At 41.7% G+C, this 19,739-nt stretch overlaps 1 protein-coding gene across 1 annotated transcript in view; it reads left to right on the top strand.

Moving 5' to 3' along the window:
• Positions 1-3,325: 3,325 nt before the first annotated feature.
• Positions 3,326-19,739, top strand: part of LOC308316970 (leucine-rich repeat transmembrane neuronal protein 4) — a gene marked incomplete at its 5' end in the record, with an annotated part of 36,736 nt that continues 20,322 nt past the window's right edge. The window contains 3 exons of the mRNA XM_080765760.1: positions 3,326-3,339; positions 3,817-3,920; positions 6,533-8,076. Coding sequence (XP_080621886.1) covers positions 3,326-3,339; positions 3,817-3,920; positions 6,533-8,076 — 1,662 coding nt within the window. The remainder of the gene's footprint in view (positions 3,340-3,816; positions 3,921-6,532; positions 8,077-19,739) is intronic.

Here is a 19,739-nt window from a genome sequence, read left to right as displayed (position 1 = left end):
AAAGAAAGATTTAGCATCATGGAAAGTGGGTCATGGGAGATTTCTTCAATGATGTAAATCAGAATCCACGCAAAAGCCACAGGGAATTACACTAAACTTAGCATGGTGTGATAATACAACAGAAGCTTTGTGTGATTTTCTTTTTTAAAGAATAGGATTACAGTAAGATTTATCTGATTTCACTCCATGAGACTCCCTGGCAAATTCTTCCCATAGATTATTCATAGATTTGCATGGCTCTGACTGGTTGATGTGAAATGAGAAAATGTGCTTAACTCATGCAGTCATGTCATTTCCAAGGAACAATATTTCTCTCCAGAAGTCCAAGTAGGGTTTAGAGCAGGGGTTTTCAACCCTTTTAATATCAAGGTCCATTATTTATTCGGCATTTAAGCCACAGACCACCATTTGATGAGATTTAGCCTCTCGGACCCAAAACTAGAGAATATTTTGGATAAGATTTTGTCCACAATTCCATGTTGTATTGATGTTGGTACCATTAGGAGAGATCAAGGAATGCAGATGTTTAACAGTAATTTAACTAATTTATCCACTCGTACGGGTCAATTTGGTTTCATTTTATGCTCTCAAGAGTTAAAGCTCTATAAGGGTCCATTTGGTTACCAACTCCCCATCATTTAGCTGGGGACCACCTGGAACCCCCTCAAGGACCACTGGTTGAAAACCACTGGTTTAGAGGATTAAAGCTTCATCAACAGTATAGCCTTAGGGTCACAATATAATATTTATAGGCAGTGGTGGAAAGTAACGAAGTACATTTACTCAAGTAATTTTGAGTATTTGTACTTGAGTATCCGATACTTTTACTTCTACTCCACTACATCTCGGATCCAAATGTTGTACTTTTACTCCACTACATTTATTTGAAAACTTTAGTTACTAGTTATTTTGTAGATTTTGATTATTATTACAAAACAGACATGAACCACTTCAGCCCTATATACATTTGGGCCATTGAAAATAGCTACTACTATCTACTATTCTAGATCTGCTATTTTCAAAAGAATTGTATACAATTGAGAACTAGAAATAATTCATACTTTTACTTTTGGTGCTTTAAGTACATTTCGTACATATTTTTAAATACTTTCGAACTTTTACTCAAGTGCAGTTTCAATTCTGGATGTATACCTGTAACGGAGTATTTCTATATTGCAGTATTGATACTTTTACTCAAGTAAAACATTGTTTTATTTTGAGTATTTTTTTCCACCACTGTATAATAGGCACTGCATCATGTGGTGACCACAAGGGATGGGTGTGTTGCCTCCCTCCAATTCTCTGATTGATTCTCCCAGTGACATTTAAAGGATACCATTAGTGGGGTTTTTTTACATTTGCTTCCACCAATGTAATTAACACTTCTTAACCAATGTAATTAATGCTTTTGACCAGTGTGATTAATCATCAGCACACTGTGGTTACTTAAAAACAATACAAACCGTCCACAAAGACAAATATTGTGCTGCATCAAAGTAGACACACTTCTGCATGTTGTTAATATCACTGCCTATTTACTACTTTGAAACTTGCCATAGCAAATATGCAGACAGTCTGGTAACATGGGAGTTGGTCAAATGTAGTAGTGCAAGACTAGCACTACTTTGTTTTGTAAAGTTGGATCGATGTTGGCATCTTTTGATTGATTGATTGAAATCTTTATTAACAGTTTGCAGAATTACAGTACATTTCAAGCACAAACTCAATACAAAGACTGTTAACTGTGAGTGGACGACCCAATTAAGCCTTACACTTGTTTACAACAGGGTCCACATTGTTCAATTCATCAAAACATTTAGAGACAAACAAATAGACACTTCTATGTAGTTAAAGAACAGAACAGGAATTCATCATATAGGAAGCGAAAAGGGAAAAAAATATATATACAGTGAGGGGAACAGGGGGATAAAAGAAAACGAAAGACAGAGTGTAGGGCGCCTGCACACAACACCATGCGTTGATGCCATGTGTGCATATGTGCAGGCACCCAACACCACGTCCATACAAAAACATAGTACAATCCATAGTACAAAGACAGAGTGTAGGGCGCCTGCACACAACACCATGCGTTGATGCCATGTGTGCATATGTGCAGGCACCCAACACCACGTCCATACAAAAACATAGTACAATCCAGATAAAAATTCAGCTTTTACAGAGGCCAGTTTCGAATTGCAGCCATCCGTAGGTGCCCTTTGAGAGCAGTTTTGAAGGAGCCAAGGGATTCACATGTCTTAATGACTGTTGGTAGGGCGTTCCACATTTTGGTCGCATAGGAGCGAAAATAATTTAGCCCCTTGTTTGTGCCGAATCTGGGTTGTACATGGTTTGTTGCACTCCCTCTGGTGTTGTGGGTGTGGACTTCGTTTACATTAAGGAAGTATTTAGACAGGTACATGGGTATCTTGGTGGTGTATCTAATCTTGTGGACCAGACCCATTGCAAGATGCTGTACTTCTGGTACTTCTGATCTGGGTGGCACAGGGGTAAAGTTCCTGCACATCGTGGAGACTGGGGTTCGATTTTTCCATGGTGCCTCCGGCTTGGCGGAATGGTCCAAGTAACAAACACAATATATTCACTGGTGGGAAGCCAGCAGGGGAAGGCGCTCTCTGTCATTGGGATCAACATGGTGTGGACCTAGGAGTAATTGCGTATTCCTCTGTCTGTACGTGTTGCATCCTCCCGGTGAAACTCCTCACTGTCAGGTTAACAGAAGTGGCTGGCGACTCCATGTGTATCAGAGGAGACCAGTGATTGTCTAATGTCTACACATTCCCTCAGACCAACAGTAGGGGTTTTGCTGGGATAATATTCATGGGTGAAATTGTCTACAACACAATTGGGAAGAAAATTACATGTCAGTACGTACAACCATGACATGTCACTCTGTGAAAAGTGAAAAAGCTAAAATCATGATTTCCAGTTCATAGCCAGGGATGTATTCTCCCCGACTCAAAAAGAAGTTTACTTGTCACTTACTTATACAGATATACAAGTAGCGAAATGTTGTTTCGCTACTTGTTTAGGAGAATATTTTGAATGGTATGAGGACAGTAGAGTCTTTATTGAGAGACACAGTTCACAAATATTGAAAAACAAAATGTGATAGTCCCTGCACATGCCAATGGGCAATGTCCATGTACAATTTTATATCAATTGGTCCACCCACCCACTGAGGAGAAAGATGAGTAGAATAATCGATTGAGCACAGACAGACGTATGTGTTGCGTGAGGATGCACCTTGTCAGACTGTGCGAGTTGAATTGAGTCTACCAACTACTACCTATTGTGACATGAAACTATGACCTACATCAGGTAACAAACACCGGGAAATGTGCAGCCTTGAGAAATAAAATGGAGGAAGATTTGGACCCGACTTGACTGAAGAGGACAAGAATCAAGAACAAAGGAAAGATTTTCACTACTCATACAGGCACAAGCAGCAACATGTATACTGTAGGCGTGGTAAGGTCCATACTGTGCTAACACAATATAATAACAACAATGATAATAAACAAAGATATACTATCAAGATAACGATAGAGATAATAAAATAAAAGCTAATAATATAAAGCCTCATGAGGAGACATACTGTAGCAGCAATAGGGGAAGGAGGGGGGGGGGGGGTAGCTTAGTGTCTGGGTTTACAGAATGTAAGACATGGGTTGGTAATTCTCCAAAGGGATTTGATAATATCTGTGCCTCAGGATTGGAATGGTTGGTTCAATTTTACTCAGCTGTGATCAAGTCTTTTCCTCTCCACCTCCATAACAGTGCGGTTTGGCACTGTAGGACACGCCGGCTGCAGTGCATCATCAGCTCTGCAGAAAGGATTATTGGACTAAACCTGCCTTCGCTCCAAGATCTCTTCACCACCATACAGAGCCAGGAAGCGGGTGGGAAAGATCATTGCCTACGCCTCGCATCCTGGCCACCATGCACGTCTTTGAACTCCTCCTCCGGAAGGTGCTTCCTTCAGAGCTACACACCAGAACCTCCAGACACAGGAATAGCTTCTTCCCACGCACCATCACTATAATGAATAACTAACCCAGCCATCTGACTGTCATTGGCTGTCCTCAGGACAATGCCTGTCAATCATATATACAGTATATAGTCATAGCGAACAAACCCACAGACTAGTTCAATGTGCAATAATTAATGAATAAATGTCTTATATATTTAGTTAGCTATAGTATCTCATTATAGTTTCCTATGTTGTATTCAGTACATAACCAATCCAGTGCACAAAAACTCACTTTACTGCTGTGCATAATGGCACCACTCACACTGTTGAACCATATATAACCTATACTATTGTTGTCATTGCTGTCATATTGACTGTTTTTAAATAACCAAGTTGCTCAGAGCCTGATTCAATTTCCTTACCTACTTACTTGATTGATTGTTAGTGCCAGTATCCTTTAAAGGTAGGTAGGGTAAGTTCTGTTTGTTTGTTAAAAGGTTGCAGCTCTATTTTATAGTAATGATAGTAATCATTGATACAGTGTTTGTTCAGTAACTGGGCTTCCCCTGTAGATAGAACAATAAAATGTAAGCTCTATCTATCTATCTATCTATCTGTCTGTCTGTCTGTCTGTCTGTAGTTCCTTGTTTTAGCTGTAGCTAGCCTATGTCTGCTTTTACACTTTTTTTAATCACCACTGACACTGCATATGTGTCCAAACGTCCATTAGGCTATCAGTAATGACGCTGCTCATGATCGACAGAGGGACTCAGGGCCCCATTAGAAGAGAAGTGATTACTTTGACCCTGACTCAAACTCCCCTCCCATTATGAGGACTTGAATGCATCCTCTGTTTATTCATGGCACATTTCAGTGAAAATGTAAAGCAGTGGCTGCATCACAGTGGAGCTGCAAGTAATCAAAATTGCTTTGCCGCTCCTGAGTCATGTCCTATACAGCCAGCGTGTGTGCGTGTGTGCGCACGCTGTCTTTTAGTTAGCCTATGTGAAGAGTAGACCACAAAGATAATTGAATCTACAGCAGATACAGAGAGATAGCCTATTGATACAGAAAGCCCAAGACCCGAAGAGGTCTCTCTCTCTCACTGACCAGGAGAGGGCATCTTAAGTCTGTCTCTGTCTGTGTAATGATCCATCACTCCTGTTGCGATAAAGAGTGATTTATTTTAGAGTCCATGGTCAACGCGGGTCTAATCTATAGCAGACACGACTCACGGACTCAGTCGCTCAGCCTCACTCTTGCATGAATCGGACTACACCTGACGCAACGTTATTATTGTCCGGAGACCTGAACAAGGCTATACTTATCTTTACTTGGCCAATTTGGGATGCCGCCTCCTCCTCATACCCGAGTGAAATTCAACAATTGGCTGCTCCGAGTTGCATCTGTCTTGACAGGGGAACGGAAACCATGGTGGCATCATCATCGTAGGCTAATCCATTTAATGTTGTCTTGAATTGCAGTCTGAGCATAGGCTATTATTTAGATGCTTGTACCGTATACAACTACATGAGATACAGTTCGGCTCGCTCCCGTCCTCCAGTCCCCAAATCAACGACAGGTGTGTGCGGCTGTGCGAAAAGCACAACTGGCTATATACGGCGGCAAGGATTCTGGTCCCAGGCAGCTGTCGGGCAGTCCGGGCCAGTAGGCTACATGTCTTCTAACTATTTGGACCGAATGCGGAGTGCGTCTAACATGTGGACTTGGGACGCGTGCAACAGAAAGCTCTAAAACATGAGGAGCCGCGCAGACATGGGTAGGTACCCTCCGTTCCGCACTTAGCCCATAATGGACACAATTGTCACAAAATTGAGGCTTTGAGGGTCATAATAAAGTGCCTATAGTAGGTTGATGGAAACTCATACACCTTGTCCCTCTCTTAACTGACAATTAGTGTCTGACTGAAATATGAAGAATATTCAGGGAAAAATAACGGAGGCAAAAAAGGAGAAATCCTCCATCACTATAAATACACTGCCGACGTCTTTGCTATCTTGTTATCAGTGATTACAGGGGATTTGTTTTACTGTATACTAGCAGGCAGCTCATGCTTTTATAGGCTATAGCAATCCCCATTCCTGTGTGATACATAGTAGCCAACAATATGCCTGGCAGTGTGGTGATGGATAAAGACATGTACGATGTATATGGTACCTATTCAGTCTGAACATAATATATAGGACACTACATTAAATAGGTTACTGCTAAGGCTGCATGCTCACACTCGCACAACACAATTTATCAGCACATGCAATAACTTAAAAAGAGAAGTATCCTGATTGAATTTGACTCCCTTATTTGAATGTCCATTCCATTCTATTTCTTTCCAATCACTACACAAGTTTGCATTTGAACAGTCAGAGTTAAATTAACACTGAGTGTATGCTGTTATTATTTTAAACAAAACCATGTATACAGTCATATGTTATTGTCCTCTTTCACAATAGTTGTGTGTGGGTGTGTGTGTGTGTGTGTGTGTGTGTGTGTGTGTGTGTGTGCGTGTGTGTGCGGGCGCAGGACCTCTGTTGCTGTTGAAATGGCTGGTTATCGCAGAATTGGTGGTGCCTGCCTTGCTGATCGCTGCTCCAAGTGGCATTCGTGAACGTCCCTGCCCTCAGAGCTGTAGATGTGATGGGAAAATTATATACTGTGAGTCCAACGCCTTCCGCGACATGCCAAACAACGTGTCAGTGGGAACACAAGGTCTCTCCCTCCGCTACAACAGCCTGGTGGACCTCAGAGCCAGGCAGTTTTCAGGCCTTAGCCAACTGGTTTGGTTGTACCTTGACCACAATTACATTGCCACTGTGGATGGACAGGCCTTCCACGGGATACGAAGGCTCAAAGAACTGATCCTCAGTTCTAACAAGGTCACTCAGCTGAAAAACGACACGTTCCACGATGTACCAAATTTGCGTAATCTTGACCTGTCTTACAATAAATTGCAGGTCCTCCAGCCTAATCAGTTCCTGGGCTTACGGAAATTACTTAGTTTACATTTGAGGTCAAATTCCTTAAAAACCATCCCAATGCGAGTTTTCCTGGATTGCCGCAATCTGGAATTCCTTGATATTGGCTACAACAGATTAAGGAGCCTCACACGTAATGCCTTTGCTGGGCTTCTTAAACTCATCGAGCTTCATTTGGAGCACAACCAGTTTTCCAAGATAAATTTTGCCCACTTCCCCCGTCTCACCAACCTGAGAGCTCTGTATCTGCAGTGGAATCGTATTAAGTCCTTAACCCAGGGCCTACCTTGGATGTGGACATCCTTGCAAAAGCTGGACCTCTCGGGAAATGAGCTGCAGCTGCTGGATGCCAGCACTTTCCAATGCCTACCCAATGTGCAGACCCTAAACTTGGATTCTAACAAACTCAGCTACTTGTCTCAACAAACGGTGGAGGCTTGGATCTCCCTCACCACCATCAGTTTGGCCGGTAACGTATGGTACTGTAACGCAAGCATATGTCCCCTGGTGGCTTGGTTGAGGAACTTCAAGGGCAACAAAGAGTCAGCTATGATTTGTGCGGGCCCCAATGAGACACAAGGAGAGAGGGTGAACGATGTGGTGGATACACTTAACATCTGCAAAGTAACACCCATGCCCATTACCTCGACTACATCCACCTTCACTTCTCCAACTCGGCCTGAGCTTCCACCTCTTCCCTCACTGCCCACAGAGGAGAAAAAACTGACCTGGAATGCAACAGCCCTCCCCACACCTTCCGAGGTTTCCCCCACAATCCCTCTGCCAGAAACGGAGTATGTGTCCTATCATAAAATCATTGCTGGTAGCGTGGCCCTCCTCTTATCTGTTGCCATTATTCTGCTGGTCATCTACGTCTCATGGAAGCGCTACCCGAGCAGCATCAAGCAACTTCAACAGCGCTCCATGGTTAAAAAACGGCAGAAAAAGGTGCGTGAGACTGAACGCTCTCTAAACTCGCCTCTGCAAGAGTATTACGTGGACTACAAGCCTACTCACTCGGAGACTATGGACATGTTGCTTAATGGGACGGGGCCATACACGTACACCATATCAGGCTCCAGGGAATGCGAGGTATGACCGCTAGCTGGCCAGCAAAAGTCCGTTTCCACTGCGGGGCACAAGAGGTAAAATAAAATAGTATTTTTTTTCTACTCTTGTCTTATCTGTTTCAGGACATAATGGGCTATTCAAATCGAGTATGAACTATCATTCACCATTGTATTTTGTGTGTGAACTCACTCATCCAAACTATTTCTATAGTTATAGTGCTCAGTGTGAATGGCCCCTTTATGTCAGTTGGAAAATAAAAACGTCTGAGTTTCAGAGGCTAGTTTCACAGCGACTTTGACTTGTATTGTAACATGTGGGGCTTGTTCATGTCTATTTGATGGCCCAGTTGCTATTCTGAATTATGTCGTTTTTCCAAAAGATATGGATCTATGTATTTGCTGTCAAACTGTTACTTATAAGCTCCATTGGTTTGCTGTCAACAATAGAATGATCTAAAAGAACACAATGCAAGTGGTCCTCTCCTGCCCCTGTTTGCTACAATTTACTTAATCCAGAGCGATTTACAATAAGCAAGAACAAAAAAGCATGGCAATACATCACATAGGCCTATATAAAAAGTAGTTATCATCATCTACGTAACATGCTATAAGTCTGTATAAAATGCTATCTAAGTCTATATAAAGTTCTATCTAAGGGGCTAGGGTAAGTGCTACGGGCCATGATGTAGTCTGAAAAGGTGGGTTTTCAGACTACGGCTGAAGATTGGGAGTGAGGCTGCAGTTCTGATTGTGATGGGAAGTGCATTACATAGTTTTGGATCCAGGAGGGAGAAGAGTTTGGGACGTGTGGAGCGCTTTCCCGGCGTTTTTAGTGAAGGCACCTCCAGCTTCCCCGTGTTGGCTGATCTGATTGCACGGGAGGGTTTGTAAGGTTCGATCATACTTGCAAGATATGGGGGAGCCTTACCTTTGGTTGCTTTGAATGCTAGCACCAGAGTTTTGTATTCTGTGCGGGATAAAGCAGTAGGCATTCTCAAGTGCTTTGTTGCAATCATAAATGCAAAGGTCACATGAGTCCTCATTGGGTTCTCCTGTAGATAATCACCCAGGAATTTGTCACTAGTGTATCAGACCGTGCTGTAAGCAACTTCAGCCCTAGCTGGCCTATGGCTTGAGCCTTATACACCTGCCATCAGCTGCATAACAAGGGCACTGACATATGTCAGGCGATAATTTGTTTAGCCTTATTTATTCAGAAAGGCAAATAGCAATACTGTCAACAGTTGGCTGCCATTGGGAAGACATTTTGTGAACCATTTAAGGTATGGTTGCCGTTTTCCGCTTTGTGTTTTGCTTCCTTTGTCCCTGGATAAAGTTCAGTGTCTCGTCAACCATGAATCTTAAACCTGATTTATTGTACAAACTCACAACACATCGCATAATAAGGCATTGTGAGCGTGTAGATCTGCTATTTTTATATTTCACGCGACTACATATAAATCAGGCTTTACCAAACATCCAAAGCAACCGTTTTTAGAGTTTCACTAATGTTTGAATGATGAGCTCCTTCAGCAATGTCAATGAAGTAGCTTGATGTTCAGCAACTGCCAGCTATAATCCCATGGGTTGATGGACAGCTGATCACAATGAATTTTGTAATTGTGTAATGTCACCTCTGTATTCTCTTGTCATGCACTGTTTTTGGACATAATTTAGCAACGTGGTAGACAGTGATTAACAGGGACACTATGCTGGGAAAGATGTAGTGTCACTGGAATGTTCACTGTTCTTTGCCACCATGTATTTAACTAAACACAGCTACACTTTAATACGTGGCAACTTTCTCTTGCATTCTCCCTGACAGCACAGCTCAGAGTAGTTTTATCTTCTTTCCTATATATCCTCTATACATCGCTCTAAAATTATTCTGTTGGTTTCCATTTCTGTCTAGTTGTGTTTAAGGAGTTTCAGTAACGTTGGATGTAATATAAAGTAGTAAAATAATGTACACAGTTAACTTTATTTCTTCAATAATATTTTTATAAACTGCCTCCCCCTGGCCAGCCGGGGCGCCTGATGGAGGGGAAAGGAACTGGTTGGAATAACGTGTTCCTTTCACGCGCTACGTCCAACCAGGGAAACTCCCCCCTGTCAGGTGTAAAGGAGCAACTTGGACACTCAAGCATGAAGGAAGCATGAGTTAAGTCCGTTGCTCTCCCCATGTTGGCGGAGGGTGTGTAGAGCCCAGGATCACAGTAGATGATTGACACAGGGGTGAAAAATGGGTTACAAAATCGTGGGATAAAAAATATATTTAGAATAATATTTTTATTGATTTCTACATTTTATGACAAAGACAAAACAGAAAAAAGGCTCAGACACGTTGTACACAGTTAACTTGACCAGATATTTGCCAATCCCCAGAATATCCAGCAGAAAACCTTAAAAATACATTCTGCTGGTGGAAGCTTGATAGAGGGGTATGCGCATGCTTAAAGTGAATGGCACAACGAGTGGCAAATCGAGTGGCAAAGCAACAGGCAAAGTGAGTTTAACATTATTTAATGTTGTTTAATGCAATCAGATATGACCTTTCTGTTTGGATGCATGGGCCGTAAAGGCCAGAAAGTATTTTTTTGCCACTCAGTAGGCATGCATTCCTGCATAACTTCCGCGTTTGATGATGATCGCGCATACACTCTATACTGTAGCTGTCCATGTGAGAACTTGGTGTGGGAGCGTTAAATGGCAGACCTAATGGGGCTTCTGCTAGCTAATAGCCCATCAGGGGTAAGGAGCCGAGACTTCCCTCTGCTTTGTTATTCCTTTCCCTCCTCTACAGCTCATAGGGGAGCAGGCTGATTGTGCTTAAAAATGCAATAGGCTTTTTTTGTTGTTTAGTTTGTTTCGTGCACAATGCTAAGTGTGAGCCAGCATTAAGAGGTCTGTTTTCACGATTTAATGACTTTGTATCTTCTTAGTTTCTATGTGAATTCTATGAGAAAATGGGGCATATACAGCATTTATGATTGCAGTATTATTCCATGACACAAAATGTGTTATTTGTATCAAATTATTTTATTGGGTGTAACTAAATCCTCCAGTTACACATAATAGATTTAAATACAATAGATCTGTGCGGCAAATGAAATGTCTCATGCCACAGACAGTGTAGTATAGACCCTTGCTATTTTGAGATCGAGTTGGACCTGTTGTTTAGAGATGGACAGATTAGTTTGAGACTTGTAAGTTAACTTGTTATTGAGAAACAAACCATTATTTGAATAAATATGCCTCCGTGCTTTGTCTTTAAAGGTCTGTGGCAAATTTACAGCATCATGTTCTTTTTAACATTATCTTATCTTTAATATCACATTTCAAATTATATTTATAACATTAATATGTAGTGCAGCCGTCCCACACTCGACTGCGAAATGATCCAGTGAGAGCTGAAGGTCTCGGACTGATGGTGCCTTCAGGACCATCATCCGCAAAAAGCAGTGAAGCAACCCTTAGCTCACCGAACCATATACCCTCTCCACCACGACTTCGCCTTGAGACCCAGTCCATGAATATCACAAACAGGATATGTGACAAGGCACAGCCTTGGTGGAGGCCAACCCCCACCAGTATTCAAAAGTATTTTACAAAGTGCATTTTCCCTTCCTGGAGATGTAGTGAGGTCAAAAGTTCAATATTTCTCTATGAAATGTTGTGGAGTGAAAGTTATAAGTATCCAAATATATATATTATATAAAGAAAACTACAGTTACTAAACAAAATGACCACTTTACCCGTTTTCAACAAATACTCATGATAATATGATTTCTGGCTTCTCACTCTGTGTCTCATTGGCGGGCTGTGGACAGTTCACAAACCTGCCTACCAGTGACACTATCGATGGGGAATCCAAGCTAATAGAATCTGCAGGCCTTCTGTTGCTGGAAAGGAAAGCATCTATAATAGAAACCATTGTTCTTGCATTAATACAAAATAAAATGTGAAATCTTTGACCAAACCAGCCTGTCGATGATGTCACTGTTACGCAGGTATCGTCCTCTGAGAAACAAACGGTACCATAATATAAGCATTAGTGAGGATGAAGGTAGGTTGAAATGTGTGGAGTGGTCATTTAAGTACACTACTCAAGTAAATGTACTATGTTACTGTCCACCACTGCCAATCAGAACAAGCCTACAGTGGAGCAAATGCTTTCACAGTACATTGTGTGGCATTGCTGCTGTACTGGAAAACACGCAGTAGAAAATGTGGAGAAATGGGATATGAAACACAATTAAGTTTGTACACAGTAAAATCCTCAGTGTTAATGTATCCATTTGTAACGTATTACTTACTAATTGTGATTTTAGTAATTTTACAGTGTACCCAGGATTCAAACCCTCAACTTTACCATCTCATTGTACTGTATGCACCCCAGGCCTGCTGAGCCAACAATGTGCCTCGTAGCACATTACTGTAACCATAGAAGATAACAGACACTTAAGCTTTTAGCTTCATTTTCAATCAGGAGGATGAGCTTGGCAGTATAGCAGCTTGTTATCTTTGGCCCCTGGATGGCCCGGTCCACATTGCAGTTAAACTGTCTTTAGATTTCCTCCAGCACTGCTCAGCTGTTTGCATTAAAAGCTGCAAGCTGAACTTGTAGAATGTAATTTTTAATTGGTGCTGTGAAATATGGGGTTTCATGGTTTTTCCGTGGGTTTTTCATTGTGGCGTATAATGTGGATAAAATGGCCACTTCCTTCTATGCCATCTTGCTCGGCTCTGAAACAGCAGCTGCAGAACATCGTGAGCACCTTTGAATCAGCTGGTAAAATGAGACAATAAACCTATGAGACGTTACCCGATTTAATCAGAATCATTATCTGTTTATTGGTACAGTATATATTCACAAATGTGGCTTCCCCTTAGAAACAGTCGCATATGAACAAAAATGACATAAGAAAAGTACATTATAACATAATGACAAATATAAGGATTATATCGTCATCTGTCGGGGGTGAAAAAGCTTGTGGAAACTAGTATACCCATACTGGGAGGCGGACTATTTTCCGACACCCTAGAAAAAGTGCACAAGTCTCCACCGGGAGGATAGGAGTGTGTGTAATGTTTGGCAAAATGTTTAGGAGGTGTGTGCGTGTGTGTGTGCGTGCGCGCAACGCGACTCGGCCTGTTGTAACTTGTAGCGCCACCATCAGTGACGTAGACTCTGTGGGGGCGGCGGGGCTCGAGCCCCCATGAAGAATTAGACCTGAATATATTAATCTATGGAATATATTCGCCTCGGTCTGTCCCGTTTGTACCTCACCAGGTCGCGCCGCGACGAGAATCGTGCAATTCTCGTCTTTGCATTGACTTTGTATGTAATCGCGCCGCTCTAACCATCCAAGTCTGAACGCACCTTAACACCTCTTTTGTCCTGGCCCGGGGGCAGGGGGGGTGGTTGCCTGTCCTATTGTACACATGCAGATCAGGCATTCAAATGCTAATCTGGTGGATTGTTTTCACCTGCCAGGTAGGGCATGCATAGTACTGTAGTCTGTACTCTGCAATAGGCTACTTGTTCACAATGAGAAGGAGTAGCACTAGCCAGATGACTCAGTGCAATCATGGCATTTAAACATGCTCTTCTGTTTATAATCTAAACACTGACACCTTAAGTGTTTAGAACCTAAACCGCTTGGGTTTAGTGTGAAACGGGGGGTGTGGGGGGGGGGGGGGTGCTCCATGACTATTATAAAAACATTTAGTCTCTGGCCACCATGACGCTGATTTGAAAACTGACAAGTGGCATTGCGTTGAGGAGTTGTGACGATGTGTACAAAGCGAGCGGGCTACTCCTGAAAACTTTAGAAGCCAATCGTAGCCAATCAGGTTGGATTATGTGAAATCAAACAAACCCGTCTTGATCACATGACTATGGAGAGCATGTGTACCGATTTGTGTGAAATTTTGATAAAATCTAGTAATATTAGAAAATGTGTTTTACATATGTCGGCCTCCTGGTGGCGCTATAAAGAGTAGATGTGGAAAAATTCCATGCAAAGGTTTTTCCTTGGCCTCTAGGGAGTACAAGTACAACGTTTTACACAGATCCGTGCAGTTAGAGGTAAAAACACTAATCGGAGTTGATGTTCCAGAGGCATTTCTTCCTCTGCCTAGTGGGAATGTGCGTGCACGGAAATCACACAATGTGTTTATGATTCGCGGCATTTTTCTTGAAACTGAGCACTCCTGCGAACTTTGGAAGCCAAACTTAGCCAATCAGGATGGAGTCTGAAAAATCTGAAAGACCCGTTTCGTTGAATGGCTCTAGAGTCTAGAGACTGTGTACCAATTTCCGTGATGTTTGGACAAAATCTGTAGGTGTAGTCCAAAAAATGGTTGTGCACAAAGCGGCCTCTTGGTGGTGCTATAAGAGGCCAATGTGAAAACCTTGGGGAAGAGGTTCAGCTGTGGCATTCAGGGAGTGTGTGCAGAGTGTGGCTGCGATCAAGCCAACGGTGCCGGAGATTAGCTGTCTACAGACACACACGTCTCCCCATGCCTTCGGCCTGGTGGAGACAATGATGATCGATGATTGAGGAAGACGCCAAACCCCTAATTGCTCCCGATGAGCAGGTTGGAGCCTTGCATGTTTCCTCTGCCATCGGTGTATGAATGTGTGTGTGAATGGGTGAATGTAATGCACAATCATAAAGCATCTTGCATAAAAATTAAGTAAACTATTTAGGTGCTTTACTTGAGTGATTCCCAATACTTTTACTTGTACTCCACTACATCTTGGATCCAAATGTACTTTTACTCCCCTAGATTTACTTGAAAACTTTAGTTACTTGTACTTTGTAGATTTTGATTATTATTACAAAACATACATATACTTTTTCACCATTTGAAAATAGCCGATCTGTAGATCTTATTTTCAAAAGATTTTATACATTTGAAAACTTGAAATGAGACATTCTGCATATAGATCGAGTACTTCTACTTTCGTACATTTTGATACCAATACTTTTGTACTTTTACTCAAGTCAATTTGGAATTCTGGACCTTTACTAGTGTAGTTTTACTGAAGTATTTCTATATTGCAGTATTGATACTTTTACTCAAGTGCAAAATGTACTTTTTCCACCACTGGGCAGTGTGAACAGTGAGGACACATTCTGTAAACAATGCTGAATCATCACAAATCTCGCAAAGAGTTATAAAATATAGCACTTATTTATCGTGTAATTGTCCTTTGGTTTACTGAAACTTGATGAAAATGTCAATACATTTTTAAGTTTAAAGAAAATATATTGCACAGTTCAGGAAATGACTGAATAAAACATAATAAAACACTCAGGCTTCCATGTGCACTTCCGGCACATAGATTAATAAAGAAGGCTGTGGGCTGATGAAAGAAATGAAGAGACAGTAAGATCAGACACACTTGCTGCAGTGGCCACGGCACTTACCGGTAGGCTATTTTCACAGAATTGTACCGTGTTCTACCGTAGTGATATTTGGTTTGTTTTAATTTGCTGAAATAGAGCTTTTTCTGTGTGCTACTGTGATAAGTAGCCTACTTCTTGATCACAACAATGTACAGTAGGTAAGCAATAGCCCAAATTGTGCACCCACACCCCCCTCACATATTGTTACGTATGGTATTCATGATGTGGGGCACCATGTACTCAGTGATTCAAGTCTATCCTCACTACTTGAGAAAAATAAATTACCCTTTAAAGAATGTTTCTAGGGCAAGTATTGCAATTTCTACAATATACTCTAAACAAATACTGTGTCCAGTTGTATGTGCTATATTAATGGCTGCATTCATGTCGGAAATTAGACTTAAAACCCCATATTGCAGTTTAATTTGATATCCTGTGCAAATGTACACTTGATACAGGGTATATGCGTTATTCATTGTGAATGGTCAGATATCGTACCACTGTAAAGTAGGCCTATATATATTTTTTAAGTTGATCTATTAAGTTCATTTTGGCATCCATTTGTTCAAAGTGTTGTGTAGTGCGTTGTGCAATTAAGGAAGAACAAACCGCTGAAATATAATTTCTGAAAATTGTAAGCATGAAGTTTTAATGCAGTTTTAAGGTTACTCAAATCAGCTAGAAACAAGTACTACTACTTAGTAATTCATTCATTTAATTTGGATTCATTTATTCAATTATAGCTGTTAAATTTTGGCTGAGATATTGTAGTTATGTCTAATGTTCTGCATTAATTCCCTGAACAAGATATTGGGGATTAGTAAAAAGATTAAGCCGCAAGCAATGATGTAGGCAACTAGGCACCCTTTGGGGCAGATTTGACCATACTGGTGAACTGGATTGTATAATGGAAACTCACAAGTTTGATAACTTTACATCATTAAGGGCTTTTATACATGCTCAGTAAGTGGGAGCTGGTTAACTTCTTAAAAATAGTTAATTAAAGTGAGCCCATATAAATGGGAGAAAAAGTGTCACAATAAATTCACATTGGCTGAATTCCTGTTGGTTTTAGGCCATATGGCTGACATCAGCTATAGCTACCTACACAATTTGGTACATGGTAAACCCAAATGTGGGGGTGTAATGTTGACTTGGCAGACAATTACATGCCATGGTATGTTGCTGGAATGCTAATTTCTTTGGGAGACAATTTGATTGAGTACTTTATTAATCAAAATTTTAAACAGCACAAGGTACAGTCAGATATTCAGCCTAGAAGGATAGTACAAAATGACTTATTTCCATTTGGGGTCAATTTGGTTCAATTCATCAGCGTAGCATAAAAATTACAATGCATGTCATCAACAAATGTACAAAGAATAAAATGAGGGAAAAATGTGAATGACACCTCCTTTCTATGGGAAAATGCATGTATCCCTCCCTTGTGGTCTCCTGACTCTCCCACATTTTGGTGGCAGAGTAGTAGAATGAGAATTTGTTTTTGTTATGTAGTATCATGGATTTTGATTATTGTTTTCGTAAAATCAATTGCAACCGCTGTGATTTGTCATGTATTGCACTGTACATGTATTCTATCAGTGTTTTTGCTATGAAATGGCTCGGATGGGTGAGTAATGCAGTGCAATAGGAGTGCAATACAGCACTGTTGCCTGTTTTTATTTGGTATCCCTGGTGAGGATGTGGTATAGGCACTGGTCGTTGAGAATTTGCGATGTGTCTTCATTACATTTGTGTCTGTCTTGTAAGAATACAAATATTAATATTTGTGTTCGTGTTTACAATGGAGATAACATTTCAACCATTTCACTCAAATGCAACAAGCATCAGCTGTTCATCTAAATCTTGGTGTTATGAATTTATCTAGTTAAGTGTTTTGAGTGTCACGCAGCATTCTGGTGTAAATATGGCAATGTGTAGTTTGGATGAATTGTTGTCTTATCATTTGCTATGACCAGAGGCATGCACAGGTGCAGGGCAGAGGGGGGCATTTCTTTACTCTGGTAGACCATATGCTCCTCTCAAGTAGAGCAAATGGGGTCACCCCCTATGTTTCAGTGTATTTCTGAGCGGTGCCTCCGCTCCAATACGCAGGTCTGTCTGTCTGTGTCTGTCTGTCTGTCTGTCTGTCTGTCTGTCTGTCTGTCCGGACGGACCGGCCGTCCGTCCGTCCGTGGGAAACTGCAACACGGTAACTGTCATTTCTCGATGCGGGGCTGCTCACCGGAACCGGGCCGGCCCCCATGGCACGTTCCTGGGGGTCTGGATGTTGTGAGGACCCCCCAGGGGCCCCCACACAGTACAATTGCACCGCTCACTTCACACAGGTGTGATTCTTACTTATTTCATACTACTTGTAATATTTTCCACGTTCCGTTTAGGAAAAGGAGCTAGTGAATGGCACGATAAACAGCCCACTGGACAGAGAGATGATGGTATTTGGGTAAATTTAGAATTAGACTGGTACAGACAAGTGAGTTTGATGGTTAGGTTAGAATCAAATGCCTTGCCTGTAATGGTGCATAGCAACGTTGTCAAATCTATAAGATGGATAATGAGCTGTTTACTGAGTGGAACACTTAACACAGATTTCCAAAATAACCCGGAAGTAATTTGGCTGGATATATGTGCCTGGAAGTTAGAGTGACCTGCAAAAATGTTGGAAACGCACAGTACGGTTCCTTTTTTAGCTTAATATGTGTGCAACTCTGGCCTGGCCGGAGAATTGTATGTCCGTTGCCTTAGTGATTGAATACGTTATTAACAGATTTGCAAATAGTACTGTCAGTAGTCGTACAATGGTGCTAAAAGGATGACACAAAGCAATGAGGGCTTATTGTCTCCACCAGGCCGAAGGCATGGGAAGACAATATGTTTCGCCCTCTGACGTCCGCCCGTGTGTCCGTCCGTCCGTGTGTGTGTGTGTGTGTGTGTCCATCCGTGTCTGTCCGTTACCATCTCCGGCACCGCTAACCTGGTCGATGCCAAACTTTGTGCAGACACTCCCTGGATGCCAACGACATACCTATGCTCCAAATATTCGGCCTGTTATAGCGCCACCATGAGGCAGATCTTCACATTTTTACCTATAATAACTGCACCGATCTGCGTGAAACGTTGAATGCACACTCCCTAGAGGCCAAGGATATATTGCCTAATATAGCGCCACCAAGAGGCTGACTTTTGTAAATAATCTTTTTAAATATTACTCCTCCAGATTCTGTCCAAAAATCCTGCACATCGTTACACAGTAGTCATGTGCTCAAGACGGATCTGTCCGATATTTCATATTCCATCCTAATTGACTAACATTGGCTTCCAATGTTTGCAGGATTGGCCCGTTTTGAACAAAAATCATGAACGCAGCGTGCATTTTACGTGACGTTTTTCACGCACTTTCCTACTAGGCTGAGGAATAAATCCCACCCTTTTCACATTGGCCTGTTATAGCACCACCAACCAAGTGTTTTTTTTTAAACATTTCTTTGGAACAAAATGCTTCAAATCATCCAATTGCCATCAAAGACTTAAGAAGAAATGGCACCCTATTCACATTGGCCTATTTTAGCACCACCAGGAGGCCACAACCTGACCTGGTCTGGTGGAGATCTGTGGCTGGCACTTTTTCTAGTTTCCATTGTGGTCCCGTGTATTCAGTTCATACTTTATATCACCACCATTCATGTGTATTTCATGCATTTTATTTAAAGGAAATGACATGCATTACATGCTATTATTACTTTACATTATGTTACATTACTTTGTGTGTCAAGTAATGCGTTATACTACTTTCATGTTACTTTTGCATTGCTTTAAAAAACAAAACGAAGCCCAAAAATAGGATAAGGTACTGTATAATATATTACTGTTAATGTAAGAAAGTACAGTAGGCGCAATAGAGAATGCCACAAACGTATTTAAAAAAAGAATAATCCCACGATTATGTAACCCATTTTTAAAGTGGTGCAACTACTTCATTACGGAGCTTTGTGTGTCTCTGGCTGCCTGCCTGCCTGGGTCTGTCCGAGCACGGGCCGGAACCGGCCCGGCCTGGGCGTGTTCCTGGGGGTCTGGATGTTCCGGGGACCCCCCGGGGGCCCCCACATGGTAACTGTCATTTCTCAACCGTTTCTGCGGGTCTGGAAGTTCCAGAGAGCTCCCGGCGACCCCTACATGGAGTTGCACCACTTACTTCACAGAGGTGGAGCCTGTGTGAAGTAAGTGGTGCAACTCCGTGTAGGGGTCG

This window comes from Protomyctophum bolini, assembly GCF_963924005.1.
Source record: "Protomyctophum bolini genome assembly, chromosome: 6".
Classification (NCBI taxonomy): domain Eukaryota; kingdom Metazoa; phylum Chordata; class Actinopteri; order Myctophiformes; family Myctophidae; genus Protomyctophum; species Protomyctophum bolini.
Note: the sequence above shows the minus strand (reverse complement) of the source record. Positions and strands in the feature narration are given on the sequence as shown.